A 12,295-nucleotide genomic window follows, 5' to 3' on the forward strand; every position below is an offset into this window, starting at 1 on the left:
TTGTGCTGCGTTTTCAGCCTGGGGGTCCCCAAGTCAGTGACGGTGATAGTGATGTTGTATTCGGCTCTGCTCTCTCTGTCGAGGGGACTCTCCGTTACCAGCGTGTAGAAATTCTTGAAAGTCGGTTTCAGAAGGAACGGCAGATTATCTGGAATAGAGCAAATCATCTTGCCATTGTCTCCAGAGTCTCTATCTCGAATTCTGAAGATAGACACTACAGTCTCAGGAGCATTTTCTGGGATGGAGTTGGTGAGTGAAGATATTGTAAGCTCAGGGGCATTGTCGTTCACATCCACCACATGTATGACTACAGTGCCTTTTCCAGAAAGGCCTCCGCCATCTATGGCCTCAATTTCTACGTGGTAAGATTTAATGTGTTCAAAATCCAATTTCTTTGTCAGTCGGATTTCTCCTGTGACTTCATTAATTGAGAAAGTTTGTTTAATTTCATCTGATGCTTGGAAAAAGCCGTAGGAAACACTCCCGAAGTTTCCAGAATCTATATCTTTAGCTGAGACACTAAGTACTGGGGAATCTAAGGAGCTGTTTTCCAAGACCTGTACTTCATATGGGGTGTGCACAAACTCTGGAGCATTGTCATTGACGTCTGTGATCAGGATTCGCACTGTGATGGTGCCAGACTTAGGTGGAGATCCACCATCCAGTGCTATGAGGGTTAAGCTGAACGCAGGCTGCTCCTCTCGATCCAGCGCTTTGTCCTGCACCAAATCTGGGTATTTCTTGGCCTCACTATGATTTCGAGTTAGAACATGAAAATAAGAATTGGGGCTGATAGTGTACTTTTGAAGGCCATTGCTACCCACATCCAAATCCTGAGCTAATTTCAACGGAAACAGAGTCCCTGGCTGGCTGTTCTCCGGTATTTTCAAGAGCATTTCCCCAGTCGGGAATACTGGGGAGTGGTCATTTATGTCCTGGATTGATAATTCTCCTTCAAAAAATTGCACCGGCGTTTCCAGCAACACTTGGAAATGCAGTACACACGGTTCAACAGAGCCACATAGTTCTTCCCGGTCTATTTTCTCCCTCAAAAGCAAATCTCCAGTCTGACGATCCAGTTGCAAGCGCTGCTTGTCATCGTCAGACACCACCCGGGCTGACCTAGCGGTCAGTTCCCTAATTCCCAGGCCCAGATCTTTGGCCAGATGGGCTATAAAGGAGCCACTCTCTGTTTCTTCTATCACAGAATAACGAATAGGCTCAGGGCAAGCCTGGGACAAGAACACCATCAAAATAAAGGCCACCACTTGCCTGTTTGGTTGAATTCTCTCTGGCGTCTTCATGTTGGAGTCCGGGCGCTTACATCCAAACCTTCGTAGCAACCACAAAAAAACTGGAGATACTAAATTCTGGTTTCTTGTTTGGTAGAATCCTCATAAAGTTGCCTTTAATCTTAAATTCGTTTATCGCAGCCCAAACTCGCTGGTAACCCAGTATGGCTGGCAAAGCTTCTTCCGTGTATTTGATTCCTTTTTGCAACAAAGGAATACGGAGCTTTTTACAGCTCTTTATTCACAGTCTTAGCCTGCAGCGCCACCCTGCGTCTTGATTGGGAAATTAATATTTTCAAGTCAAAGCATATTTTTTTAAGGGTCCAAATGTAAACTATTTTTTAAGGTGTATATAACTTTTACAAACCTTGTTATTCCATCCAATTGCATAATATATAAGGTTACTTCATTATATTGCATGAGCTAGAGTAATTGTGAGCACAAAGCAGGAGGATACACTGATCTCCCCACATTCTAATCAGTGTAACTTCAAAGAATTCCATTTTCCCTTTGCATAATCTAACCAGGGGAGATAAATTCTCATAAAATTATAATTCATAATAGTTACATTTGTTTATTTCCAAGTATGTGAGGAATTAATGATGATGCAAAAGCTTGTTAAGGTGTTCTGTATCACAAGGTCTCAGGGAGACTATTTTTCAAAGGAAAGTTTCTATGTCGCTACACTGGTACAAATAGTAATATAGTTGAATGAAGAGGCATCTTGATTTGTTATGAATCCTTTTACAGTGTGAACCCACATTAAATTCAGAAGGAATAAAAAAGTATTAGAATTTGATTCTCTTCTCTCCAAGTAATAGACTTGGAGAGTAAATGAAAGGGGTTTTACCAATAAGGAAACTGAAGGGTATAGGATTTGATTACTCTACTTGACTATTAGCAGGATAATATAAAGACAAAATCAAGTGAATAAAAATCATAATATTTTGTTAAGATAAAGGGTTTAAGTTTAAGCTTACTTTGTTAGATAGATATCTATATTTTATGTTTGCTTCTTAGCACATTCATCCTTTGTATCCCAGATACTATATTCTTCAACCAACTCACTGCGGGGTGGGGGGTGGATAGGAAATCTTGATTTAAAACATTTTAATCTGTGAACAAAGGGTGCCTCAGGCCTTGTCTATTCATATATCATAAAGAGAAGAAACGTATTTATAAAATGGGTTCCAGCACAGTGTGCAGCTATTGTAATTGCCCTGATACAGTAAGTTAACTGAGATACAGTTAACCAGTTTGTTGGTTACAATTAGTATATTAAGTGGAGTGCCGTTTATCTTGGCACATATGGGATTTCCCCTCCTTAAATACCCTGTCATTTTATTTAATTACTTAATTAACTTAATAAATTATAATTCATGTAGAATGAGTTATTTTAAAAGCATGATAATCTTAGATTCTGTTAGTGACAGAAAGTATTATAAAAATATTTTTGGGGGCACCTTGGTTAAGTGTCTGACACTTGATTTTGGCTAGGTGGTGATTCGATTTGGGAGCTCAAGCCCCGCATTGGGCTCTGCACTGTGAGTGCAGAGCCTGCTTGGGATTCTCTCTCTCTGTCTCCGCTTCTCCCTTGTTCGTGCGTTCTCTCTCTCTCTCTCTCTCTCTCTCTCTCTCTCTCAAAAATAAATAAACCTAAAAAATATTTTTGAAAGAAGCCTAGATTATGGTGATCATTAAAAAATATCAGTTGAATAAATAAATTAATCCACTCTAATGATCATGTTTCTATATATGTAAGATTATTGCCAGATCATATATGCAGCCATGAACATGTCTGAAAATAAATATAGAATTCTCAGAGATGACAGTATAGTACATGCTAAGTACTATTCAATTAAATTTACTTTGAGTCTAGTTCTATTAATGAATTCCTATAAGAGATACAGCATTGGCAATAATAACATTAATACACTTTAGAATTCTTTTACATTTAAGGCAAATCAGAGGAGATACAATATATATATGAACATTAAGTGAAATAAATACTGAAAAGAATAAAAAGCAAGATATTATTTTAGATATAAATGGAAAACAAATATCCTGGGCAAAACAAAGAGCAAATTGTATACAATATAATAATGAAGTTCTAGTTAGATTCAAATTAAAGTGTTCAGAACAAATCTCAAACTATATTTCATTTGCTTATTCCTATTTGTTGACATTCAAACAGTGTTGCAAACCAACTCTTTTCAGTTCCTTTTGTCAATCCAAAGCAAATGAAATCTAGATAATATTAACACAAATGTGTCTCTATATGCCATTCTATGTAATACTCTAAGCAATTACCTATATTAATTCATTTTATCTCCCAACAACCTTATGAGGTGGACACTCTTATCATCTGCATTTTATAGATGAAGAAAATTAGGTTTAAATAACCTACCAATAATCACACATCATATGAAATGGCAGAGCTGGGATTCAAACTGTTGTTTGTGTGTGGCTCCAGAATCTATTCTCTTATCTACATAAGTGGAATTGGAGAAGTGGGCAACTTTTTAGATAATGTAGATCCAAATTTAAGTCTTGGGTACATAGACATCATAGGTGAGATATATTTATGTTCAAGTTTGTGGTTAACCTAAGATGACCATCTTCAAGATGGTCTGTCTTCCTTTAGAGTTAGAAACCAGCAAAAAGAGGTGCTTACAAAACTTGGGAATTGGAGGGGAAACTAATAGTGCTTTGTTGTGACCATTAATTAGGTAAAAAATAAAAATTAAGAATGACATATTTAATGAATTCCCTATAGCCTTAATTATTGGAGAAAAAGATATCTATGTATGCTCTTTTGAAATGTTATTAGTATGTGAAGTTAAAATCAAGAAAGATGGCCCAAAAGGACAGTCTAACATATTACATCATAGATTATTCCCCCCAAATAAACTGCTAAATTTAAAAACAGCCTATTATATTTTCCCTGCATGGAGGAGGAGTTAATGATATAAATAATGATCACCCAAAAAACCATTCTATTCCAGTCAGGAAAGTTGCATTATCCATTCTGAAGGATTCATACAACAATTTACACAACTTTTGCAGGACCTGAAATATGACATTTAAAGTATTTTTTCCATTTTGAGTATACAAAGAGAGAGAGAATAGTTTTAATATCTCCCTGGTAAAATATAGGCAAGAACTTTAAATTTCATTGAAGAAAAGGTAAAAATCATTTTAAAGGTATTTGAATACAAGTAGATGGAAAATTCAAAATGCAAAATCCATACTCTGAAGTTTTGAATACTCTCACTTGTTTTAAAAAAAAGTAAGAATTTTTTCAAACTTCATGATGACTTGAGGGCTGTTTTTAAGGGGGAAAGTAGAAGGAATTTGAACATTAATTGTTGAGAGAAAGAGAAATTAATTGGTGAAATAGGTATTAGATTTTAATTAGTATTTTTAGTTCCTTAAATTGCACTTTAATAATATTATTTCAAAATATTAAACTAACATTAATAATTGGTTAATATTGATGGTTTGTGGATTTTGTAAGAAAGTCTTATAAATTTTTGAGATTTGTTTCTACTAGATAGATAAATTAGATACCTCAGGCTTGCCATTTGAGTGAAATAACTATAAAACAAACAATACAGCTCACTGGTGAAAGCAAACTAAAATTATTATTAATATCAGCTAAAATTCCAAACTAAATCTATAAGATATTTTTATCACATGTATTGAAATGCAAATTTAGAAAGGAGATATTTGAATAATGAGAATTTGGCTTGAGAAATTTATGATGTAATCTAAGACAATTTCTAATAATTCATTGTAGGACATACTAAATAAAGAGATTATATGTTTAATGTATCAAAAATTTCAAACATCTAATGTCTGCCTCACAATACATCTTTAAACTCAGGAAGTATGAGTCTTCCAAATCTGTTGTTCTTTTTCAAAGACTTTTTGGCTATTCTGGGTCCCCTATATTTCCATATGAATTTTAAGGTCAATTTGCCAATTTCAAAAAAAAAAAACACAAAAAAAACAAATCTTGCTGGGATATTGATAGGGATTGCATTGAACCTGTAGACCAATTTGGCAATTTGGGAGGTATCATCATTTCAACAATGTCGAGTCTTCCAGTCCATGAACACTTTCCATTTATTTAAGTCAGCTTTAATTTCTTTCAATGATGCTTTGTTGTGTACAAGTCTTGCACTTATTTTGTTAAATTTGTTCCTAAGCATTTTATTCTTTTTGATGCTATCATAAATGGAATTGTTTTCTTCATTTCCTTTTTGGATTGTCCAATGGTAGTGTATAGAAATACAATTGATTTTTGTACGTTGATCTTGTATCCTCCAACCTTTCTGAACTCATTTATTAATTTTAGTAACTTCTGTATATTCCTGAGGATTTTCTTTAGGCAAGATCATGTCATCCACAAATATGCTTTTACTTCTTTTCAATCCGAATGATTTTCTTTTTCTCATTTAATTGCCCTGGCTAGATTTCCAGTACAGTATTAAATAGAAGCAGGGAGAAGGGGCATTCTTGTTCATTTCTCATCTTTCACCATTAAATATGAAGTTGGCTATGGGTTTTTATAATTGCCCATTATCAGGTTGAGGACATTTCCTATTCTTACTAATTTGTTAAGTGTTTTTATCATGAAAAGGTGTTAGACTTTGTAAAGTGCTTTTTCTGTGTAAATTGAGATGATTGTATGGCTTTTCCCTTTTTGTTAATATGGTATATTTTATTGATTGATTTTCATATGTTAAACCAGCTTTTGATTTCTGGGATAAATTCCACTTGGCTGTGGTGTTTAATCCCTTTCATATGTTGCTGGAGTCAGGTTGCTAATATTTGGGTGAGAATTTTTGCATCTATATTCGTAAGGGATAATGGCATAGAGTTTTCTTTTCTTGTGTTATCTTTGCCTGCATTTAACATCAGAATAATATGGGCCTCACAGAATGAATTGGGAAGTGGTCCCTGCTCCTCTTTTTAAAATCAGGTTTGTGAAGGACTGGTGTTAATTTAAAAAAAAAAAATTTTTTTTAACGTTTATTTTTTTGGGACAGAGAGAGACAGAGCATGAATGGGGGAGGGGCAGAGAGAGAGGGAGACACAGAATCAGAAACAGGCTCCAGGCTCTGAGCCATCAGCCCAGAGCCCGACGCGGGGCTCGAACTCACGGACCGCGAGATCGTGACCTGGCTGAAGTCGGACGCTTAACCGACTGCGCCACCCAGGCGCCCCTAATTTTTTAAACATTCAATAGAATTCTAGTCCTGGGACTTTCTTTGTGTAAATTTTTTTAAAAAATAGTATTATTATTTTTTTAAGTTTATTTATTTATTTTGAGAGAGACAGCGAGAGTGCAGGGGAGGGACAGAGAGACAGGGAGAGAGAGAGTCCCAAGTAGGCTCCATGCTGTCAGTTCAGAGCCTGACACCCGGCTCAAACTCAGAAACCATGAGATCATGACCTGAGCCAAAATCAAGAGATGGATGTTTAACCAAGTGAGCCACCCAGGAGCCCCTGGAAAGTTTTTTGATTACTTATTAAACCTTCTTTAATAGGAAAACATTCACGATGAAAAAATTCACTTCCCCAGAGATAAATTTAGGCAAAACAAATCTGAAAATGACAATAGAGAACACAATTTTAATTTTTGATAAACCCCAAATTGTTCTAGAAGTTGAGTTTCTCATCAAAGCTCTTCCGCATAGACAGCCCATATTATCTGGAGCCAAATGACTTTAGAAATCTGAACCCATTTGTCTCTGATATTCTGGTCAGAAACCTCTCACATTAATAGTTCTTCAACTAAGTCCCAATGACGTTGATATCCCCCACATACTCAAAAAATGACCTTATGAGAAGTAGTCCACTGAAGGTTCCCTGTTAGTCCTCCACAACAGGAGCAGAAAACCGAGAGTGGAAGATGGCTGAGTCAACTCAGTGATCAAGAGGATAGAGAACCTGTCAGCTGAGTAGACTTATGTGGAGGTTCAGGGAATGACAGGTCAGGCTGGGATAGGTCCTAGACCATGTCAAATGGAGGTGGCTTATAGTCCTTAATAACAGCAACAGCTTGTGCCTGGCTGTGCCTGTCACTTAGGAGCCTAGTAGTTATGCTTCAGTGCTCCATACTTCGACATGTAAACATCAAGTACTCTGAAGCTTTGAATCACTGATAAAATAGTCCTGAGTTTTAACTCAAGTTACATCCAGGTTACCACCTTGTTTTATGTGGCACCAGCTCAATGCATAATATAAGATAGTTTTGCAGCAAGTTTTTCTGGCCATCCAGCAAGTATGTGTGTCATCCAGGACTACCATGTGCAGCCGTGTCATATATATTAATAAAGACTATGGTTTTTTTCCTGTAGGTAAACCCTATGTATCAATTACTTCAGCTACAACTCGATTTTCCTCAAAATCAGTTTGTTTACTCTGAAGATTGAAAAATAAAAAATGTCTCCATTAGCTCCCAAGTCTACAGCTGTAACAGACACCAAGATAAACAAGAGGCAGAGGGTGACACTCCCTGCGATTTTGCTTCATGGAGCAAATGCACAGTAGGACCACCTACTCTGTAGTAGGGAGAGCGGGACCAAATCAAACACATCATTAGGTGTTGGTCTCAAACTTCTATGTCTGACAAAGTTGAGCTAAGCTTCTTAATTAAGGCTTGGGTTTGTAGAACCTGGGACTGGAACCACTGTGAGACTCCTTTTTCCTCCCTTCGATAAGGCTACCAAAACCAGTACTGGTGTGAGTGAAACCTCTAGTAGGAGAGGAGTGATCAGTAAAGTATCACCAAGCATATGAGGAAGACTAACAGTGTGAAAAATGCACTCAACAGATAAAAGAATGTATACATAACAAACACAGATTCAGAACAATATGGAAAGAACTTAAGAGTAAAAGACATTTAATGTCCTCAAACAAAAAATAAGTTGTAAATAAAGAACAAGCTGTTATGAAAACTTATCAAATGGAAATTTTGAAAAGAAAAAAAAAACTATAGTTTTTTTTTTTTTCAGTATATTGGGTGAATCTCAGGCTGAGACCGAGAAAGTACCAGAACATCGGGATAAAGGTAAAAAATCTAAAACAGAGTAAAGAAGGGGCTCTTGGCTGGCTCAGTTGGTAAAGCATGTGACTTTGATCTTGGGGTATGAGCTTAAGCCCCAAAGTGGGAATAGCGATTACTTTTAAAAAAATAAAATAAAGAAGTTTACAGATAAAAAATGGCAACTATACTGAGTTCATACTTTTAAGCAACAGTGTTGAATACCAAAGAACAGAAGGAAAATGAGTTTAGATTTAAATATCTATGTTCAACCAAACTATTGGCTAAGAAGAGAACTATTAGACATAAAAGTATAGATTTCTAGCTTTAAAATATACAGCAAGCTACCCTAAGAAGCAAGTATAAATAGAGAATAAAAGTAGTGACATGTACAGAAAAACTTGCATTAAAAAAAAAAAAGTCCTCATTTACAAGGAAGCCATATTTAAGGATTAAGAAAGAGTTCTAAAAAGTATGGTAACTTACTTCATTAGTTTTAATGAGTGATACTTGAATATAGTTTAGTTTTTTAACAAACCTACATAAAAGTTTTAAATTCATTGTCATTTCTTTGCTTTTAAGTGTTAAAAACTAGATTGTGAATGTCAAGGAAATATTTAAGTTATTTATGAATTTATGTTTTCAGAGAGGTAAAAGAATGTACACTATCTAGAATTACATTTTGAAAATACATTAATGATTGGCTACTTTAAAGTTTATTCAAAGACTTTCAGATCTTGCAAATTTCACTTAATTTTTATACCACGAGGACTAACCAGAGTTCAAGAGAATAATCGATTAGAGGCTAGTGAATTTAAATACAGATTTCAGGAAGTTAATTTGGAAGGTCTGGGAAGTTGACAGTGCTTTTATAAATTACTTTTATTTCATTTCTTCTTTATTGCTGAAATCAAAGATGTGAGCAAGTGCATCTGGAACCCAACTGGAGATCAGTACATTGTTTTACAATTCTCTGAGTTTCCAGAAATCTCCACACAAGTGAAGGAAGACAACTAAATAATATATTGGTTCTATGGAAATTGGCATTATCAATCCCCAGCCCTTTCTGAATGTAGCTAGTTCTTTTGAAATTCAGTGTACAGATAAGTTCCAAGTAAATGAGCTCTTGAAAAATTCATTGATTTCTCAAATATTTTTTAAAAATTACTCATTCAGCAAAAGTTATTCAAGCATCTACTATGTGTGAGGCATAATGCCATGTGTTGGAGATACAAGTCTGAATAAAACAGAAACAGATTCTACTGTCAAGTTCCTTAAAGTCTAGTAAGGTTATTTAGTATATTTGGGCAGAGGAGCCATTTTAATTTCTCTTACTTTTTGAAAATTAGAATATTAGAGATCAATTTGGAAATAATTCACAGTAATGAACTTACTAGTCCTCACAGAAGACTACTAAAAATTATCATTAACATAGAAGGTCATCGCTTTTACCTTGTACCAGACTTTCAGTATGGGAATTCCAAAAAGTGGCCACAATAGATAGTACTATACATATGGTACCTTCTCTGTCCTGTACTTAATATCCGGATAAAGAAGTTTTTGAAAATTGTTTTTAAATAAAAGGGAAAAACTTTCCAACAGCACAGAAAAGAAATCAACTTTGAAACAAGAGTAAGGTGTAATTGTTTCTAATCTTCAAATTTAGTCTAGAAGATCTTTTCTGGCTTTACTAAATTCTGTTCACTCAACAATAGGTGAATTCAATGGATCTACCAAGTTACTAACAGCGTCTGTTCTTCTATCTTCTGGGTCTAAATGAGTGCTCAGCATATAGCTCCTCCAACTTTAGTCCCAGATCATATACCATATTGGCCAAAAAAAGAACTGCTTTCTATACTTTCCACAATGGAATAGTAGCTCTGATACTACCTAGGACTAAGTCAGCCAAACAGAGAAGACTTGGTCACAATTCTTTGATCTTTTCCTCTCTTAATGAAAATCCAGCCAATTTATGAAAAGAAGAAAAAAAAAAAGATCTAAACAGAAGAGCCAGATTAAAATATCTCTATAAAGTGCTTCATCAATGAAAGGAAATACTCTTTCCCCTGATTATTAATATTCATGCATTTGATCTCAGTTATGTAAAATGACACCATTTATAGCTGCACTTTAAAATATGACTGAAGGTATGTCAATCTTAAATTCTTCTTCTCTTTTGGGGATTTTCAAATTTGTTGAGAAACTTCAGTTTTCTCTCTTCTAGTCATAAGTACTCAATTCTTGGAAAGTTCTGTCCTTCTGGATGAGAAAATGCCTTCAAGAAGAAAACCAATGTTTTCCTAATCAACTTATTTAACTGGGGACTAAATATTTTATCACTTAAAAATAAGTTTTTCTCTTTCACTCAAAATAGCCATAAAATGTGAGTTTGGTTGCTTCCAGATTTTATTCATAGTTATAGCTAATTTAGACTTTCACAATGATACCGCTCTTTTAGAAAATTTTCAATGTTTATTCACTTCTGAGAGAGAGAGAAAGAGAAAATGAATGAGTGGGGGAGGGGCAGAGAGAGAGGGAGGCACAGAATCTGAAGCAGGTTGGAGGTTCTGACCTATCAGCACCGGCCCTGATGCAAGGCTCAAACTCACAAACTGTGAGATTCATGACCTGAGTCAAATCAGTCATTCAACCAACTGGAGCCACCCAGGAGCCCCTTGCTCTGTCTTCTTTAGAACTACCTATTCTTGTATATCTTTTAATTACATTGTAGGTGGTAGAATGCTAGTGTGGATGGACAGTCCTCAGAAGGACCATCTATAATCCTGGGTCATGTCAGGTTGAAATCAGGAGAAGAGAACCAAGACAAAAAACAAAAATTACATATATATGTATGTATGTATACATATATATAATAAAATTATATAATTTTATAAAATATAATAAAATTATATAATGTACATATATGTATATATTATAATTTTTGTTATAGATTTCCCTCATATATCACCATCTAAATGCCAAGTAGATATTAATTTTAAAAGTAGGATTGGATGGGACACTACTTTTACATAAAGCATTTAGAGATCATACATGTACGTGCTTTCTTGAAATTATTAAAAAACGACTCTTAGGTTGATAACTTCTCTCAGAATTTACACACTAAATTGTCATAGCATCAGATGCCCCACTAAACAACATTTTCATGCAAAATGTAAAAGCACAATCTGTTTTTCAAAATGCTGTAAGTTTATTTTTTTTCTTCAGTCTTCATGAGAATATTCTAGCCAAATCCAAGAGTAATTTTCCTTATAGCCTGTATTTTGTGTGCATTTATGACAACGTAAATGTAAAAATATTGAAATATTAATTGCAAATGTCAAAACATAAAATGAACTAAATGTATTGTCCCTAAAAACATGGTGTACCTTGAAGAAGGTACAGCTTAGAGAAAACACATTTTAATCTATCCACAAACTTCATTAACTACAAAGCTGCTTTAAGTATATTATAAAGAACATTATCTGACTGTATTCAACAGGGTAAATTACAAGATTACTGTTTTGGAACTCTATCTACATTGCTTCGGAGAGAGAATGTGAGATAGTTCCTTAAAGTAAACTTGTTTGAAATCACCATTAAAAGATAATGAATCTATTTTTGCTCACCTATTAGAAAAAGAAAAGAGGCATTAAGACTGCATTACTAAGACCGAAGCAGATAAAAGAGAATACACGAGGATTAACAAAACCCACAAAGTAAAATCAATATTTAAAGACAATATTACATCAACTAAAGATTCTTGATTATAAAAGAAAACAATCAGAGCCAAACAATTACTTTTTGACCTAAACTATCATTAAAATTGGAGCTTTGCTTTAGTCTCACTCAGTGTCTTGAACCAGACCATTGGTAATAATCGGTTTGAGGAACTTGAACTCACTGGTCCCAGATCCTCCCGTCAGACACACCTCGTACTGGTAGCTCTGGG

At 34.9% G+C, this 12,295-nt stretch overlaps 1 protein-coding gene across 1 annotated transcript in view; it reads right to left on the reverse strand.

The window, feature by feature from the left end:
* LOC121021279 (protocadherin-19-like) overlaps positions 1–2,796 on the reverse strand; it is a gene marked incomplete at its 3' end in the record, with an annotated part of 43,137 nt that extends 40,341 nt beyond the window's left edge. Inside the window, exon 1 of the mRNA XM_040461545.1 lies at positions 3–2,796. Coding sequence (XP_040317479.1) covers positions 3–1,304 — 1,302 coding nt within the window. The remainder of the gene's footprint in view (positions 1–2) is intronic.
* Positions 2,797–12,295: the final 9,499 nt, after the last annotated feature.

Source organism: Herpailurus yagouaroundi, unplaced genomic scaffold, assembly GCF_014898765.1.
Source record: "Herpailurus yagouaroundi ecotype Mexico unplaced genomic scaffold, PumYag 280, whole genome shotgun sequence".
In the NCBI taxonomy this organism is placed as follows: domain Eukaryota; kingdom Metazoa; phylum Chordata; class Mammalia; order Carnivora; family Felidae; genus Herpailurus; species Herpailurus yagouaroundi.